General features: G+C 43.4%; 1 protein-coding gene across 3 annotated transcripts in view; it reads right to left on the reverse strand.

Annotated features, from left to right (window-relative positions):
* PDSS1 (decaprenyl diphosphate synthase subunit 1) overlaps positions 1-20,109 on the reverse strand; it is a 37,892-nt gene that overhangs the window by 8,913 nt on the left and 8,870 nt on the right. For all 3 annotated transcript variants that reach the window (XM_046678918.1, XM_046678916.1, XM_046678917.1), the window contains exons 5-9: positions 11,107-11,248; positions 8,287-8,398; positions 8,084-8,193; positions 597-677; positions 381-494 (exon numbers count right to left, since the gene is read on the reverse strand). In XM_046678918.1, the coding sequence (XP_046534874.1) occupies positions 381-494; positions 597-677; positions 8,084-8,193; positions 8,287-8,398; positions 11,107-11,248 (559 nt within the window). The remainder of the gene's footprint in view (positions 1-380; positions 495-596; positions 678-8,083; positions 8,194-8,286; positions 8,399-11,106; positions 11,249-20,109) is intronic.

A 20,109-nucleotide genomic window follows, 5' to 3' on the forward strand; every position in this document is an offset into this window, starting at 1 on the left:
TCTGAGGCACACCCAAAGTCCAGTCCTATAATCAAGATGCGGACACCATTCACCTAGTCAGTGCTCCAGATATGAGGAAATTGTCATGCCTAGAGAATTTACAAATTATCTCCATGAATGTTCTCTCAGTTACTCCTCACAACTCCGGGAGGAAGGTGGTAATCTTCTCCATTCTACAGATCAGGAGACGAAGCCTACAGGTGGAGGGACTGGCTCTAGCATCTCAGGCATGGAGCTGGGATCCAGTCTAGATCTGTGGTCCCTTGTCAGAATGCTTTCCCGTCTGTTCCTCATCTGAACCTTCCCCTCAGCTGTGCCTGGAAGATACTGGTTCTGTGGGACTACACAGCAATGGGTCACAGGGGGTTTGGAAAACCTACCTGCTGACAAGCAAATAAGACAGGGCCGGTGGCTAACCCGAGCTTCAGATCGGCTGATGTCGGTTTGCCCATCTGGTCAGAGCACGAGGTGAAGTCCAGTACATCATCTATCAGCTAGCAAAAGGGAAAAAGCAATGTCAAGGCATCACCAGCCCAGCCTCACCGCCGTCCTTCCCACTGTACCAACAGGCCACGTTAACAAAGCAGCGGACCAACCTGAAAAGCTATTCCCACATTTTTTCCGTACTGATAGGCAATCTCATGCACCACTGGGTCAGGGCATCCCAGGACCGAGACCTGCAACAGAGGAGAATTCTGAGATAAGCCACTGGGGGCAGAAGCAAGGCAGCCAACCCCGGCACGGAAGGATTCATACGCCTGTTCCCTTAAGGAGGAGTGAGGCCAGATTACGTACAATCAGGAAATGCTGATACCAGAAGGAGAGCAAACGTCTACAAGTACCTGTGTTTGTAATGAACGATTTCAGCCTCAGATTGTTTTCTTAAATTCTAAGGAAACTATGCTTTTCTCCCCCTTTCACAGGATAAACCATCTTTCCCACTGCTTAAGAAAAACCGAGAAATGCTGGCTTCTAGCTCTCAGCAAACTCAGCCCAATGGTCAACTCTATTTTATTTTCTATTGATTTAGCTCTATTTTAGGGCTAGATATGTAATCTGATCTAATCGCACACGTGATGTTGCCATATATATACTTCCCTATCTGTAGTCTTTTAATAATCGTGGCGCTCCCACTTATTTCTGAGATGCAGTTACTTCTTGCTGTGTCTGTGACAGCCTGCAGCCTCGTGCTTCTGACATAGATGTACTTATTTTACTATCAAAGGATCCTAACCAGTGCTGTTTCCATATTTCTTTCACAAGAAGTAATGTAACTGTTTAAAAACTATATTTTCCCCTTTCAGTGGGGGAGAAACAGTTCTTCTAAGTCTTTTTTAAAACTCCAAAAAAACTAGCTGGCACTGGCTGCTTGCGTGCATTTCCCACTGCTCTGCTGAGCATGCTAAGCAGGCCCTGCCACATTTTCAGAAAACAAAGACTGGGTAAAAACCAAAAGGGGGAAGGGAGAGACCTTCTGCTCTACTGGAGAGGAAATGTCTCCAGGAGAAAGCCAGATGGAGCATGTCATCTCCATTCTGTAATGGGCCCTGTCCCCTGACTTCAGCCCTGAGCTCTGTGGTCCTCTGGTGGGGCCCCCACTTTGCTCGGGCATCAGTGTGGAACAGTGCCGTGGGCTCTGCACTTCGTCTGCAGGGTGCACTTATGCCCCTTACAATTACCACGTGACCTCAGCGTGTCCCTTAATCTTTCTGTGCTTCAGTTGCCTCGTCTTTAAACCCCAGGACCAACAGCTCTTCCCTTAGAGGGCTGCTGTGAGGGAGACAGGTGATGCTACTCATAAACTCTGGTCATGACTCAGTCTGTTTGCTGCTATTGTTAATAATCCTCCTCCTCCTCCTCCACTGGATATAGAGACAGGAGCCTGGGAGTGCCCATGCACCTCCGCTAATTACAGCCAGATCCCATAACTTGCTCAGCCCTGAGAATGTTTCTGACGACGTAATGAAGCCTGCGACTGTGTGATGTTTGGCCATTCCTCCTCGACAAAAATGCACACAGCATAAAAAGTTCAGCGGCCACTTACTGGAGTGAATAACAAACTCATACCTGCTTTCAACAGCAGAGACCTCACCACTGGCAGGCACTGACCCGTGGGCCACAGGGAGGGAGCCCTCCTCTTTTCAACTGAACTAAGGAAGCTTTGAGACCACATGGGAGACGATTTAGAAACTTGGAAAGAAGGCAAGATATCCATCAACTTGGCTAAAAGAATGAGAGTGTGGCAAGATTAGGGCAGCCTGGGATATGCTGAGCTCACAACACAATGACCCCCCTTTTCTAGGCAGAAGTCGCCCATCAAGCAGTCCCTGGAGAGGTGATTGCCGTTCCTCAACGTTCCTCAGCAAAGCAGCACAGAAATACAAACTTGCTTCCTGAAAAGTACAAGATTCTTAAACACTACATTCTATTTCTAAACTTAATGAATTAAAATTTATGGAGGACATATGATAAGCACTTTACATGACCTTAGTTAAACCTCACAGCATCCCATAAATATCCTTTTGTGGTTGATGATGCTAAGAGCTAACAATTCCTGAGCTCTCAGGGTGTGCGAGGTACTATTCCGAGCTCTCTCACAGATAACTCACTGACGAGGAGGACCTGAGGCACAGTGGGTGCCAGGTGATCCAGAGCCAGGAAATGGAGGGAGCAGAATCTGAACCCCAACAATCTGGCTCCAGAGAGCATTCTTTTCATCACTTTGCTATGCCACTTCTAACGGGCAGCAAAATGGAAGCTCAGAGGTCAAGGACTGTGCCCAAGTAAGCATAAAGCCATGAGGTCTGTCTGCACTGCCCACTTCTAGCTCACATGTGCTAACACAGAGATGAGCTACTTTTTAGTGGGCGGCTTCTGCCTTGCAGGCTGTGAAGGGACATTTCTGCTCAGACTTCAACTAGTACAGTGTAAAGACCATTGCTCACTCCCCGCAGAGAATCCTGCTCCCCCAGCCCAGGCACAGGCTGTCTGGATCTGTTATCACAACCAGGAAAATCAGAAGCAATGCAACGCAAAGACCCAAAAGGAGGTATGCTGACATGAAATGAACACTGCTTGTTCTTAGCCTCAGAGCAGAGACGCCTCATATCTTTCTGGAAGTGGGTGGAGTGCAAAGAAATGATTAAGTAAAAGTGGAGCTCAGCTAACTGTTCTGTTTGAAGCAGGTCCACAGCCAGGCCATCTGCATCTTTCAGGAGAAGGTCCACACCTCTCATGAGGTTCTCATGAGCCTTGTCTCAAAAAGATTAGGAAATGCTGTTGGCATCGGTAGGGGCAGAGGACTTGATATTTATCAAGCATCTCTATGTCTGAAGTGCATGTTTGCACCACTGTGGAGAGAGATTCTGATGAACACATATATGCATCATGGTCGTCTTTATCAAAAACAGTGGAGATTACTGGAGCTCCACCATTACATAAAAAATATCAAAACAGGTTGTTGTCAAAAACCAACTGAAAATATTGGGAGAAAACATATACGACACACTATCACACATAAACAGTGAACATTCTTAATCTACAAAGAGCTCTTAAAACTGAGCAGAAAAAAGACAAAACACCCCCTAGAAAAATGGCCAAAAGACACGAACAGACAATTCACAAAAACTCAAGATATAAAAGGTCCTTAAGCATCTGAAGAGATGTTTAACTTCAGCCAGAAATATACTACTACAATATACTACTTCTTGTTGTAAGACAGGAGGGGAAATAGCATACACACGTCTGCTCATTTGTGTGAAAAGAAACAGGAAGGAGGAACGAGAAACTAACGAGACAGTTAGTTAGGGGGTGGGTGAGGAGGCCAGGGACTGGGAACCGGCTGAAGGCATGAGAGGCAGTTACCTTTTTGTACAGTTTGTAATGTGTCATCCACTCAAAACAATAACCTCAAAGCTAAAACACAAATTAGTAAGAACGGAACCCCTAAAATGGAATAAAAGAGAACCTAACTATATTTCAAATAATAACATGACCACACTGAGCTGGGGAGAAAGGTAACTGCTGAACACAGAACTTTAACTATATGATCCTCAGGCTAAAGGTAAAAGGAACTGCAAACCAACCCTGAACTGCTAGGTTTTTCACAGAGATGGGGGGTACCCATTTTTAAACCCCTATGGTATATTCGAGGATTGGGCAAACATACGGTGGAGAATGGGAGCCAAGTTTCTTACTGTTGGGGAAGGGAGTTACAAATGTGGGAAGCCCAAATGCTAGAATAAATCATGAATCCTGTGGTATGAGCTATCAGTATGCTAACTTAGGGTTTTAAATAAACAAAAATGGATACAGAAAGACATAGAAATATACATAACCCACACACATAAATTCCCTATCTCTGTCCATTGGAAGGGCCTGGAAGCAATGATACCTGGTGCCCAGATCTTGGTTTCTAAATACCATTCTCCAGCAGAAAGAACCAGGGCTCCTTGGAGAAATGATGGTTCTCAGCGCAGGGAAGGACAACATGAGCCTGGAACATCTCCTGCCAGAAATTAAGGAAGTGTGACAGAATGACAGGGATACGTTACAAAGGCACAAGAGCCAGGTTAAAGGGCCTTCCTCACTGGCCAAATACAGGACAACTGAGCATTAAAATACATAACAATAAAGGGTTATAATCCATAGAGTAAAACAGCAATCCAAGAGTCCATATAGATAAGGTCTTCCTTAAAAGAGAATACCAACTCTATTGTAGAAGCGAGACGTAGAAGGAATGATGGATTAAGAAAACTGTCACGTGGCAAAAAATCAGGGTGACTACCGCCTCAGTAAAGTTATCATAAACAGATGCTAAACCCAGAGAGGGAGAATTTGATAAGAAACAGAATTACTGATGTGATTTCAAAATGCCTCCCCCAAATAGGGAAAAATAGGAACTTTAAATAAAGTGAAGAAACCTGGCAGACACCACCCTAATCACGGGATCAAAGTGAATCTCATCAGTAATAGGATAAAGGGACACCAGGCACCCCCTGATGTGATGAACTGACAAGACAGCATCGCTCCTGTTGTATTCCTGCCCAAAATTCATAACCTGTGTCTAATCTCAAGAAATATCAGACAAACCCAACTCGAGAGGCTCAACAACATAACTGGCCTGTACTCTTCAAAATATCAAGGTAATATAAGAACAAAGAAAGACTGAGGACCCAGATGAAAAGATTCATGACAACATGAGATCCTGGACCAGAAAAATTTTTTTCCCTTTTATTATTAACAATATTATGACAACTGACAAAATTTGCATAAGGTCTATCAGTAGCTTAGATAACAATATCACAACCCCAAAATAAGAGTGTTCTGCAAATATGACCCACAAAACAGAGTTCCATGACGCACTCTGTAGCTTTGAAAATAAAGTAAATAGGAAGACAGCCCATTGATTCCAGGCCACATGCAGCACTAGAGAGAACAGACATTTAGAGAAAAACAAATGAACGCAAGATTACCATACCCAGTTCTGGTTTCAAAGGCCAGCACAGCCACTGTCTGACTGACTGACACTAGATGGGCCCCCGGGCCTCTCAGGTCTCATTCCCATCAGATTTTCCGGGGAACAAGTGACAGCCATCATTGGTAAGCTACAGAATGTACTCTGCATGACTATGTATAAATAAATAGCCAATTATCTTTGAAGCTTACTTCTATTTTAATATCAGTGTCACAAAACAATCCTAGACAGTCCTTAGATTTTAATATTATTTCCACTAAAAATACAAAGAGTCATTTAAAAGGGGGAGGGGGAAGAAATGGTGTCCTTAGACACCATTAGAACGAATTAAAAGCTGCTACATTTCCTTCAAATTCCTGTAACACCATAGAATTCCACTAGTTCTTCTGTAATAATTCTGAAGTTTAAATTCCCCCTTATCCTCTCTTTTTGGCATCTCTAACTTGCTTTGCATGCATTCTTTTGGAGCCCACATGTCTTTGCATTTTAGACACCAAGACTACACAAAAATAGCAATTTTGAATATATAACACCTCTGGAATATTTCTACCCATAGGCACCTAAATATAGAAACTTTTATTCAGAGAGCTCATGATTTTGTTTTATTATTCTAACAGCTCTGGAGTTTAGGAATAAATCACATGAAAAGTGGCTAGTTCCGGGATGATGCCAGCATGCCTCCTAGTGGACAGCATAAAGTATTTCATTTTTAATAAGGGCCATGCCATGTTAACATACATGTCCATTGCTAACTTGCTAATCTGTGAGGACCGAGGTGCTCTTTATAAACAAATAGACGTGCTATAATATCTTTGGCATCTTAAGCACAGGACAGGGACTGCACTAAGCCTTTCCTTGATTACTCAGGTCCGTCTCCTTGGCCCCTTCGTAGGATCTGATCAGTAAGTACATCAGCTCCTGTTCTGGCTCCAACATGGCGCTGCTGCCTGTCTGTGGGGGGTCCGCTTTGTGTGGACAATGACTCCCTGTCGTTCAACTTCGAACAGCCCCACTACCTGCTAGTGCTTCGAAGTGCAATCTCAAGCTTGTGAAATCATCAGCGAGCTTCGCTTAACACACCAGTGTGCCTTATAAGGATGGATCTCGAACTCCATGGAGATTCTGGCCATCAAGGATCTGATGACCAATGAAGGATTAATGTCACAGCTTTACGACACCCATTTTAGGTAGGTCATTCTTTTAATTAGCATTCTAGTGTCTATCATATTTTTAGCCATCTCTCTTTTTTAAAAAAGCAAACTAGCAATTTCTTGGAAATAAAAAAATAATAATCCTTTCAATAAACACAAAAATGGCTGAGATCGTGGCCAGCATATTCTACATAATTCACATTCCTTAGGGTTTCAGTTAGGTCATTTTAGGAAGAAAATGTTGTCCTGGTTCCCTTCTGGCTCACAATTATACATTTCTTGACACTCTTCAAAACAGACACACTACTGGCAAGGGACTTCTTCACCTGAGAAAAAGCTCTCTGTAACTGTAATGCTCTTAAGAGCGTATCATGACAGCAACCGACACGTGCCCCAGAGAGAGCTTCCTTGCTTGTTGCTACAAGACTTTATGCCCGGGTGTCATCTCTGTTACCTCTGTTAGGCCGGGACACGGTCAGATGAACAAGTCTACGGAGGGAACTGTCTCTCATTCTTGGGCTAGCGCTGAATACCCTATTTTAGTCTACAGATTATGGATGATAATACTGACTTTTAAAGAAAGAAAACTAGAGCCAGCCCTGATGGCTTAGTGGTTAAAGCTTGGTGCTCTCATGGCTTCAGCGGCCCAGGTTGGTTTCCCGGTCACAGAACCTCACCACCTGTCAGTAGCCATGCTGTGGTGGTGGCTCACATAGAAGAAATAGAAGGACTTACAATTAGGATATGCAACCATGCGCTGGGGCTTCGGGAAGGAAAAATAAAAAAGGAAGATTGGGAACAGATGTTAGCTCAGGGCGAATCTTTCCCTGCAAAAATAAATAAATAAATAAATAAAATTTAAAAAAGAAAACTATGTGGGGAGTGCAGAGAAGGCCAGGGAGAAAGCAAGGGAAAAACAAGTTATGGTTTACACTCGATTTATACCCTGAAGAAAATTGGCTTGTTTATATTTCCTGTGAAAATATTGGGAGGATCTCCCACTCATAAAAAAGGACAAAGAACACTAGACTAGTACAGTCTAATAGATGCTTTCTCCTGGGTAAATATTATATTTAAGAACACAGCGCTTCACAACTTTTAAAATGTAAGACGTCAGAAATAGTGTGTGGGACAACAATCATGAGAGAAATCATTTATGATAAATTGTTCAAAATTTTACACAGTTTGGAAATGAGATTGGGGAATACATTATAAAGCTTCACTCTTGGGAGGAAAAATAAAAGTTAATGCCTGCGTTAGCAAAAGACGACGGCAAAAATGGAAACCACAGCAGAAGTTCTCTCTTTGTTTAGGGATGTACTTCTTTTCTCAATGACCTCTTGGGATTTTGGTGACTATTTTAAGATTCTCCAGTGAAATTTTTCTAGAATTAGCTCCCAAGAAGAAGGTATAAGGCTTTTTTTTTTTAACTTCAAGGAAGACAGAACGTACATACTGCTTTACAGCTGTTGGCTATCAGACTGGCAGTCTTCTTGAAGGTCTTCTCCAAGTAGTGTGCAAATCTTTCATTCTCATTTTCTTTCGACCCTAGCTGAAGAAACTCACCTAGAAAGAAGGAAAGGGGTCATTGGAGATACAGTTTTATACTGCTAAGTACTAAGACTGAATAAAAAAGAAGAAAATGCAGAATTAACCTACCACGCACCAAATCTTCAATAACCTGGGTTAAAATAGATATAACAGTTGTATTTCCAATTCGTGCCAGAGCTATAGATGCTGCAGAAAGAATTAAATCTCCAGCAAGAACAGCCTAGAAAAGGAGAAAAAAAAAAAACTCTCAGAGAAAACTATCAGAGCAATGGAGCCAACAATGAGGTTGTCGTCTTAGAAGATAAATACAGAATGGGAGGGAGGGGTCATCTTGGATGTAAGCTTTTTCCCTGCCTCAGCGGGATTATATAATAATTAGTTACAGACTTGGGACATCGTTTGCACTGGACTGGCTCTCAGCAATTATGCAGTCTCTCTCCAGTTCAGAGCTGAAGAAATGAATGTCTTGAGATGAAAAGTACCTCACTCTCTCGCTTCATCTGCAGGCCCCACCAAAACACGGCCGCCTTCAGTTTAGTTACGCTGGACCACTCACTCTTTCCTCAAACTACGTTGCTGTGGTTTTCTTTTCACTTGTGTGTGGTCTTTTCACTTACTGTTTCTTCTGCTCAAAAACTCCTTCCCCTTCATTTAGCAGACTCACTTGCATAAATAGCTCAGCTGGCACCTCCAGGAAGTCCACTCAGATCCCTCTCTGCTGTGTGAGCATAACATGCCTTGCAGCCTGCTGTCCTTGCACTTTCCATCCCAATCAGTGATTTCCTGTTTACCAGCCTCCTTGAGGGCACGGACTGCCCATTAGCTCGGCCAGTACTTAGCCCACCCCAGCACATGGCACAATGCATGCTTTTCTCAGTGAACACTAAACCAAGGGATCTTGGCTCCAAGTTCACTGCCCTTTGCACTAGATTAGACTGCCCCTTCTTCCTTCCCAGAAAAAAATATTTTTTTCACTGAACATTAGATAATCAATATTTTTCCAATCTTCTTTAGATTGTGAGTCAATGTCCATACTGTAGTTGCAACTAATTATAAATATACATAACTGAATTATATGCTGTAATCGAATATACTAATCTACATATTTCAAGATATGCATAAGCATTGTTATAGAGTAATTAGTTATAAATGCTAGAGTTCATAGCAATTTTAATTCATAGAATTTCAACATAACCACATTTTAAGTTTTTATTGTGCCTGTCAGTTCTCTAGTATTCAAAATTAGTGATGTTCAGTATGTTTACCAATTAATCATCATTTTATAGCATAAGCTATCTCGATAGAAATAGAAATATACATTTATCAAGTCCCTTACATATGGTGACTGACATGCACACAGATGTCTGCCCATTGGCCCCTGCGACATTAGCAGGTCAGGTCTAGGGATCTCTAGGCCTTCACCTCTTTCCTTTCCTGGCCCCAAGGTTCCTAGAGGCCACAAGATTGCGGCATATGGAACTGAAGCATCCAAACTGGGGACGGCTGGGGTGAGGGGTGACAGGGAGGGAGGGCTGGGAACTCAGGCAGGGTCACGAGGGCTCAGGGAGGAGGCGCTGTGTGAATGGAGTTTTGATCCGTGACACAAGAGTCTGGGTTCAGAGGCAGGAGAGGGGAGGGGAGCGGCATGTGGACGTGTGCGGGGCAGGCCAGCCTCACAGCTCACACAGGTGACAGTGGTGAACACATTCTTCCCCGCATCAGGGAGATCCCACAGCAGAGGCAGTCACGAGGTCACGGGAGCCCAGGAAAAGACCTTAATTTATTCTTCGAATCCTCCTCCCCTGCCAAGGAAGGCTTGAGGATGGGCTCTGAAAATGGGCACAGCCCACCACAGGAACACATCATAATGTTACCCATGACCTCTCCGAAACAAAGCTCCACTCTCTTTTTACCAATGTTCTGATGTACGGGATTCTGTCAATAGGACACAGAACCTTTTAATCCAAAATTCGAAATAAAAGGCTTACAAACAAAATCGCAGGACTTGATGACACAACAAAGTCATAAGGAAAACCAGCATGTGAAGACGACAGTTAACATCTATTTCTCCTTTTAATAAGGGCAATTAAAAAACAGGGGTAACCAGGTACTGTGAATACCGTGCAAGGGAGGGGAAGGCGAAGAGGGGAACCTCATCTGCACTATTGTTCTGTTTGTGCTTCACGCAGGCAGGGCGGCCAACGGGGGCGCGTGTGTGGAGAAGCCGCTCCTGAGAGCTCTGCACCTCTTCGCTTTTCTCTCTTCAACCGCATTCCCATCCCACAACCCATGGTTTAAGCATCCTCAAAGAAAATTCCCGATTTCGCACACTCCCTTTGAGAAATGCTAATAAAATACCATGGAAATATGCTTTTAAAATACAGATAGATGAGCCAAACCCAATTAGAGAGACTCTATTTAAAAAGGTAAAATTTTCATGGCAGAACAGTAATCCCCTGATATACTGATATCAGGGGATATATATATAAAAAGCTACATTTAACATATATAAAAACCATAACATAGATATCTTTTTGTTTTATTTATTTATTTGCTTTGACACTCTAGCACATGGCACTCAATAAATGGTTAAGAAATTGAACGAATTCTGAGTAATCTGAGCCCAAAAGTAAAATGTATGATCCCTCATGAAATAAATGGTTTTGGATAACTACAAAATCCCTTTTCTTATAACCAAAAGGAATTCTATATGTAACTGTGAATAACCAGAAATTCTGTTTACATTTCTATGGCATTATCGATTATCAAATACCTGAACACAGACAAGACATGAATCCTATTCTGAAAGTTGGAAGACCACATTTGAAGGAGGCTATTTAACTTTTTAAGGCGAGAAAGGTGAACAGTAAATGCAATCCACAGAGTGTGGGATTGGGTAAGCAAGATTCAAAAAGCAAAACACCGTACCTTCTTTTCACCCCAGATCTTATTAACTGTGTGTTTTCCTCTCCGAGAACGTGCATCGTCAATAACGTCGTCGTGAACCAGACTAGCAGTGTGGATCATTTCTGCAATTAAGGCTATGGAGCGCTGGCTGGCTTGCACATCTCTAGTTAACAGAAAGCAAGGCTTTTTAACACAGACGCCGCCTAGAACCTTCTCAGCAATCATCTTGTGAAAACTGGACATCGGATCTAGGACAAAGAATTTTATTTCTCTAAGAGAAACTGTGTAAAAACTGGGCTTCCCTACAAAGCCACTTCTATCACTTGGAGAACATTTTAAAAACGCGTGAGACACCCTGCCACGATGAGGTTTTATGGACACCACATTAAGAAGTAGAATTTGTACGATTAAGCACAAAAACGGGATTAACATCTCAGTAGTCTGGCCATCAGGCTGAAGGATCATCTTTATGTCCTAGAATAGCGGTCAGGGTCAGGGGACCAAGTTTACAATTAGGTCACAATTAAATTTCAGGGATGGATGGGGAAGAGAGGTGAGAAGCATTCTAAAAAATTCTATTGAAGAACCGATGATCATGATGGTCAAAGCTTTTAATACCGTCTTAAACGTTCAGTAAGAAGACCTCAATGACCAAGGCAGAATTTTTGTAAAAACTTTCTTCCAATTCATATTTAACCTTTGCATTAGAAATTTAAACTTTTATATCCCAGACTTAACATAAAATATAGGCTAAGCACTCTCAAGAAGATACATGGATGTGAGTTTTATAGTTAAGTGAGAATGTCCCCCAGTTTCTTTTTAATCATCATGATTATCATCCTCATTGCCTAGAGGAATTTTTAAAAAGCGAATTCCAAGAAAATCAAACTGGGGAAATAACCAACTGAATTTTCCGAACATAAAACATATCCTGACTTAGACACATGCTAACCAAATGTTTCACTTATTCCAAGAGCTTACTTTTCAAATATCATCATGTTATCTCTTAGAGGGGAGAAAAGTGAGGGACACTGAAATATGACTTTTTCTTTAAAAATCTAATCTGAACATCTGCAAAAAATAGTGCTCATTCTAATTCCTCTGATCTAGCAGAAAGCAATGAAAAATGAAGTTAAACTACATGAAAGATGCTGGAATTTAACTACAAATGCTAAATCAGCATGAAGAACATCTTCCGATCTTGCTTTAAATGTAATTGTAAAATATGGTGCTTTGCCGGCAACTCTTAGCTAAGATTTGTGAACTATACCTCAGAACCTTCCAACTGCTTTTAGCCCGGAAATCAACTGTAAAGTGCTGCTCATTATTTATTAATATGTCAAAGTTATAAGAGTTCTAAATAGTTCCCAATCACAACACATTCTTCCTAAGGGGAAGACATAATGCAATGGAGGGTAGGGACAAATGGTCCCATACAACCACTTTAGCAAATGAGAAAATGCAGGCCCAGATGGCTTCTAAGAGCTTGCTCTGAATCCCTCAGAGAGATGCTCACAGACTCGACAGCAGGAAGCTTGGACCTTAACTACTTTTCAGGTAAATTTATTGGACCCTATCTTATTTGAGTTGAATGCACAGGAAAAGATGTAGACTTTACAGTTGTTTTTTTAATATAAAGCCTTTTTAGAATATCTTCTCAACAGAATTTCGGTCTAATAAAGTACATACTTCCTACTGGTTAGTAACAGAACTTACCTTAAAACAACTGATAGGCCTCTAGCCTGTCTCATGCATTCATAACTTGGGCACCACTTCCATTATCACCAACTATGTCAGCAGACAGGGGTTCCTGCTGGGAAGTTGCAGTAAAATGGCAGCACTCACTGAGAGACTGGAGTTTTGTGTAATTTGAAGATATTAAACCAAAGACAAAGGTTTCTTAAAATATTTTGAAATTTCATAGCTTCTCTATCTATATGAAAATGCCGTTTGGCATAGCTAAATTATCGACTGATGAAATCGGGATTCTTTCTTAGAACGTTATTTGGCTTTGTGACAGAGCTCCTACGTAGGATAAGCATCTAATTCTGGATGCTTTATAATTTTATCTGATGTACTTTTTCCTATACAATTGGGCTCTACTGTGTGTAGCTTATATCTAGAAAATACTGCCACTGCTTATCCATAGCATGGCATAATGGGTTGGAACTAGAACTTAGAGGTGACAGAAAAATCTCACGCTATCTTTAACATGAAATCGCCCAAGTGCCAAAAACTTAAGTCACGCCTTCAAAAAGCTGGGTACCATCTCCACTTCCTGCTGTGAAATAGCTGCCATACTTCCCAGTTTCTGGGAGAGGTGCTAAGAAAAGCTAGACAAGCAAGACAGCGTGAGAAGAGGCCCTTGGCCTTGAAAGCTGGCTACCTCTGTACTTCCCACCTGCAGGAGGATGCGAGATGAGTCAGCCAGCTCCTCAGGACATTTGAGGGGTTTTGCCCTTTCATTGGATTTTGAAATGTTTGTAATGAAGATTTCAAGTATAGACAAAAATAGATGGAGCAACATAATGATCCCCCCACATACCTTTCATGCAGCTTACATGTGATTTAAATAAAATACTTTTTCCCCTATTCATGCTAATTCATTGTTTAAAGGCTTAAACAAATTACAGTCATGTGCTGCGTAACAATGTTTTTCTGTCAAAGACAGACAGCATATATGACGCTGGTCCTATAAGATTAGTACCGTACAGCCGAGGCAGGCTCTACCATCTAGGTTTGAGTGAGCGCGCTCTATGACGTTCCCACAAAGACAAAATCGCCTAACGATGCATTTCTCAGAACGTATCCCCGTCGTTAAGCGACGCCTGACTGTACAAGTAAACCCTCAGTGTGGGAAAACCGTCTCGAAAACAAAAATCAAACCTTGTCAATTAGATTACTTTGGTTTGGAACAAATGAGGGAAGCAAATAAAATTAAATAGTAAATGTGGCTTCACTTTAACAAAGAGAAGCTTCTACTCTCAAATCTACAGGTTGTATAAAGAACAGAGTTCTCGTGTGGGATACAGAAGGCTCTAGTTCTATTTCAGAATGTCCTTCTGTTTGTTTCTTCAGACAACACTAAAAATAAATGCTTCACTTTGCTTGTTCGAACTTTGAAAAGCTTAGCGTTTCTTAAATCTATGTCCCTCATTCACCATGTCAGAATCAATACTCTTGAAAATGCAGACTGTGAGGCCTCAGTGAATCAGAATCTCTCAGGATGGGGCTCAGGAATCTGCATTTTTAAAGAGCCTGCTGGGTGATTCTGATGCACAAAGTTTGGGAGACACTGCTCTATCAAGTGGCGGGTATCCACTTGACTGAGGCCGCACATGGAAGCTTTTCCGAAGAAGGGTTTTCGTACCAGCTCGACCCTTGCTGGTCCATGGTGGCACGGCCTCTAAACAATGGGCAAATGGAACGAGAGGCCACTCTCCTATCCTAAAGGTGACCTGACACTTGGGGGGTCAGTTCAAAGGTCTTGTGCTAATGACAGAAACGCTCAGCCGCTCTGAAGCGCACATTCATGGGAGGGGGCCCTTCCTCTCCTCTTTCACACTGCATCATTGAGTTTTCTGGGACATGAATGGATGCTGCATCAGTTTGGTACCCAAGCAGCTCACTACTTAACTTGCAAATGAAGTCTCCGTCTCTCTCTATAAAATTCTTCAGGATGCGAATTGCATTTCCTAGTTGCTACCTGAGCACAGTACCACATTCAAGTTCTCGGTCTGATGAGCAATCTATCCATACTGACTCAAGGAAGATTTTATCTTTATCTGCCACTGAATCGACGTGCAAGTTTGGGTCCTTCAACTATTGAGACCGTGGAGTGTGTTCTGCTTTCCCCTCTGGTCTGCTCGGTCAGAGCAGGGGGATCCAGAAGAGGCGCCTCCAGAGGAAGGAAGAAGCCCATCCAGGCTCGCTCTCTGCACTGATGCGATACAATGCCATGATGGGGTTTGTATTAGTTTCCTGTGGCCACTCTGACAAATTACCAAACCTGATGGTTTAAATCAACAGAAATTCTCTCACATTCTGGAGGCCAGAAGTCCAAACAATTTCACTGAGCTGAACTCAAGGTGTCGGCAGGGCCATGCTCCCCCTACAGGCTCTAGGGGAGAACCCTTTCCTCACCCCTCCAGCTTCTGTGGCTGTCGGCAGGCCTTGGCTTGTGGCCACATCACCCCAGTCATTGAGGCAGCCCTGCTCCATCTCCACATCGCCCTCTGCCTCCCTCTTCCAGGGATGCCTGTGATTGCATCGAGGGCCCATCAGACAATCCAGGATGATCCCCCTATTTCAACAATCTTAACTTAATCACGTCTGCAAAGACCCTTTTTTGCTGTATAACACAATACAGGTTGCAAGGATTGGGCCGTGGGTAACTTTTATGGGGCCATTTTTCAGCCTAACCCAGTTTCTCACTCCACTAGCCTCTTCTGTTGATGCTCGAATGTATCCTTCTCAGTGATCTGATTCTTGAAGTTACTTGATTTTATGGCATTTGTCTAAAATCAAGTTTGTCCTCATTACTGAAACTACCTTGAAGTGTCACCTTCCACAGCAGCATTCAGGCTGAACGCGTGGGACTGAAGGAGCTCCTGAACGGCTCTTGCTCTCTGCCACTGATCTTTGGCCTCATATTTCCGTTTCCTGGGCTTTTTCTCTGGCCAGTGCAATTCTGTTCCCTTTTCTTGTATTCCTTACTGGCACACCGAGGATGCTACTAGCACAAACATCAAAGGTGCCTTCCATCGAAGGAATGGCAGAGTGCAGGGGGGATGCCTGTCAACTCAAACTTGCTAAGCAAGTCATCATCCTCAGCCACTGGCCATTTGCCTTCATAAACCCAAAGGAGCACACCAGGCTCAGAGTGACGTCTGCCTCTCTTTGGTGGGAATGGCGGTTTCAAACTTGATCATTACAGTCCTGAATTCATTAGCAATTTTAATATCAAGAAAAAAGAAGCGACATCCATGGGGCTGGCCCCGTGGCCGAGTGGTTAAGTTCAGGCGCTCTACCTTGGTGGCCTGGGGTTTTGCCAGTTCGGATCCCAGGTGCGAACATGGCACCACTCATCAGGCCATGCTGGGGCGGCGTCCCACATAGCACAACCAGAGGCACTCACAACTGGAGTATACAGCTATATTCTGGGGGACTTCGGGGAGAAGAAGAAGAAAAAGAATCGACATCCAAGAGCGGCTGCTCCTAAGTATTTCAGATTTATCTCCAGATAAAATTGAAGCCTGCAAAGTTGCATCATAAATGACGCAGGGTTCGTGCTACTGTTTATTTACTTGTCGCTGAAGAAGCACTGCGGAAGTTTCAGAATCTTTGAAAATGTGGAGAGCGACCCACCGTGATGACATCTTAGACCTGCAACTTATCTAGGCTGGCTTGGTACAGGGCTTTCTCTGCAGGATCGAGGGTGCTGCAAAATAATGCAGCATTTGATTTTTTCAAATTGGGCACAGTTTAATGAAAGTGTGGAAGTCGATTCCCTCAGTGATGAAACCAGCCTCATCCTGGCATGGTGGGGGGTGGAAGATGGTGCTCACAGCTCATTCAAAAGCCCTACAGCCCTCTTGTTCTCACGGATGTCCTCCTTGGCCTTGACCTCACCAATGAAATGGACAACCATCTGGTTATCAAAATCTCCTCCACCTTACCAGGTAGCCCTCATTAGAGTCTTTACTTCAAGATCCACTTTAATAATGAGTATGGATACATTAAAAGTGCCTTCTCCTAGGATAAAAACAAAACATTTCTTTTGGCACCAGCCTTCCTGCCCATCCCATAAAGAGCTGCCACAGTAGCTGGCTCAATGATTTGGAACACACAGAAACCAGGAATGGTTCCACAATGATTAGTGGCCTGCTTCTAGGAATCATTCAAGTGAGCTGGTGCTGTAATGACAGTTTTGTTACAGGTTTCCCAGGGTAGGCTTTTGTAACTTCCTTTGCCTTTCTGAGAATCATAAAAGGCACCTCCTCAGATTTTTATCACACTTGGACCCTTGACCTAGTAACTAATGTGAAAACTGCATCTTATAATTTGTACCATCTGATCAGTTTGGCTTTGTAAACTGGCCTAGAGGGATTCAATGCCACTGGACTGTTTGCACAATCAAGTTCAACAGACCTGGGCCAAATACACCTTGAGTAGTCCTGTCATCCCCATCAATGGCAATGACATCCACTTTCCAGTGCTGGAAGATTTCCACACAGGAATGGATGGTGCCAAGATCAAAAAGTGCAGGTCCCTCCTATGAGGTTACTGAGCGGGATAGGCTTGACTTGTTTAAGAAAGATTAGACACTACAGCTGTGCTGTATGCTATGAGTAGAGCAATTTTATAGAAATCTATTTATTATAAAAGTTGTTTTTGGTCTGGATTCTTTGACAGAGTCAGTCCTGACCTACAGTCAGTTTGGGTTTTGCTCTGCTGCAACCTCTGTTGCAGGCTGGGTTCTCTGGGAAGCAGACTCAGAAGTTTAAAGTACAAGATGTCTACTGAGGAGTGCCCTTGGGATCAACACCTGAGGGAGGGAGTGGAGGAAACCGGACTGGGCAAATGGAGAAGTTTCTGGAAGCAGGCTCATCCACAGCTGTGGCTACCCCATAGTGCGCCCTAGAGCTAGAATGGCCCTTCACCTATCAGTCCCTGGATATGGGCTGCCTCAAAGAGCAAGGCCTCAGGTGAGAGGATTCTTTGCCTCAAAGGGGCTGAGGCAACAATACGTGGTTCAGCAGGCGGGGCAGGGTCCTTGGTTGAAGGGGGATCCGGGCGGGCAGCACATCTCAGAATCCACCACAGCTCTGTTTCCTGGGCCTTTCAAATCTCAGTCATCTGTGGTGTGCATTCCTACTTTACCTGCCCAGGCACTGTGGTTATCTGGATACAGAGAGCACAAATAAACATTGGGTCTTAAGCTTTGGGTGGGGCGCCACATTACCCTTTGAGAAGACATTATAAGCTATAGATACCGTTCCCCAGATATGTGCAAATACACAAAAAATTGTGCCTACAATTCTAAGGGGCTCACAGACCGCATAACTCCCATGGAGCCCAGGTGAAGAAGTCCCAGCACAGTAATCTAGTAGGGAGCATTTCATGGACAGCTGAAAAGCTTACTAAAGGACAAAGAGAAAAGTCAGTAAAGGTAGTCGCCCTCTCCCCCTGCCATTTCTTAAGGGACCTGTTCTATTCTGTTTTCTAAAATCTCCTCCAGGATTACCGTTAACCTATTTAAAACACATCTCGGAAGCAAGAAGATGATGTCTGCGAAGCCTCATAGGAGTTGTGGAACTTTGATTAAAGCAGATGAAGTGCTGGAATGGTTCTGGCGCCTCTGGGGTCTGAGGACGCCTCTGGTGGCACAGGCTAAAAACAGAGACTGTGTGTGTGGTCCTGCCCCTGAATGCTGAGCCACTTTTTTCCATATTCTAAGTCTTCCTCAGCAAGCAAAATCACAATGGCCCAAGTCTCCAGAATCTTCTCCTACCCATCTTCTTGCTTTGAGTAGCATGGAAGTAACAGCTAGATAGTCAGCCCATTAAGAGCCTGATCCGAAAGAGTCCTCATGAGGTAAGTACTCTCAACAACTTGGGGCTTGGAGAGTAACATTGCTAGGATGCTGCAGCGCCCCAAATGTGCGCCACAATCGCGACTCACACCCCAAGGCCAGACGCTGCCTCTGCCCGGGCCTTTAGTAAGGAGGCCCCGCTCTGATTCCTTACAGGAGAGTGAAGCTGCAGCTAGAACATCCCTGGAGAGGGCAGAACAGTTAAACTAGTGATGCCTTTTCTGTGCTATAGTCTCCCAGGTGCTCTGCAACCAACAATCTATACAGTTTCAATAAGGCAAACTGAGAGAATTTCCAACCACAGGGCTAACAGCCGACAGGATTTAAAGCAGTGCAGAGTATTTTCCTTCCCATGTCATCTCTGAGGGTAATGAACTGTATTATGTGTTAATCTGAGAAATTAAGAATATAAATACACTCTCTGCCTAGAACCGTGGTTCTCAACCAGGAACGATTTTGCTGCCCGGGGGACATTTGGCAATGTCTGGCTACATTTTTGGTTGTCGTCAACTGGGCTGAGGGTTGGGGATACCACTGGCATCTAGTGGATAGAGGCCAGGATGCTGCTACATCCTATAATGCACTCAACAACCCACAAAAAAGAATTCTCTGGCCCAAAATGCCAGTCGTGCCAACACTGAGAAACTGTGCTCTGGAACACGTGAGATAAATTTCAACTTTGGTTCAGAAGGAGCATTTCTGCTCTCTGCCTCCAGGCGAAGTGAAAGTGGTCCTGATTATGATTAAAAGGTCACTGCTCCTTCAATCTACACTGCAAGCTTTTCCAAAGTCTGGGGGTAAGTGGCAGGCAGCCCTGAGCATGGTGTCGCGTGCCGAGGGGCTCAGCCGCAGGGCACAAAGGGCTGCGGTGGGCCGAGGCAAACATCTGCTCAGGAGCCACATCTGATGCTCATTCTTACAGCATCCTTAAAGTTAGTGCTGGCAAACCTGAGGCTTTCCTTAAAGTATTCTTCATTGAGAAGAGGAAATATAATACAAATGTTCAACCCTAGGGAAATGTATTAGTACATTATGGTCTACTGGAATTTCCATCAATAGATTACGTGATGCAAAAATAACAACTATCAAGACACTCCTGCAATGTGGTAGAGTTTAAAAAACAAGCGTAAACAAAGCAGAACACAAAATTATACATCTAGTCTAACTGAACCCAAGAGTGGAAGGACAGAGGATGACAAAGATGGCTGCATGACATAAACGGTAAATTCTTTTTCCTTTTAAGATTTCCTGTAATATTAAAATGTTGCTGTTGCTTTAGTATTTTAAAATTTTATATAGATTCAAAATACAAAAGTTGAGGCCCAATGGTGAAAATGCCTTCTTTTAACAAGATTTTTCTGGCACCTTTCTGAAGGTCCCAGGAAGGCAGGCACTGTGGCGGGTGTGGTGGCCAGAACCAGGCCAGGCTC

The sequence above is a fragment of the Equus quagga genome, chromosome 12, assembly GCF_021613505.1.
Source record: "Equus quagga isolate Etosha38 chromosome 12, UCLA_HA_Equagga_1.0, whole genome shotgun sequence".
NCBI lineage: Eukaryota > Metazoa > Chordata > Mammalia > Perissodactyla > Equidae > Equus > Equus quagga.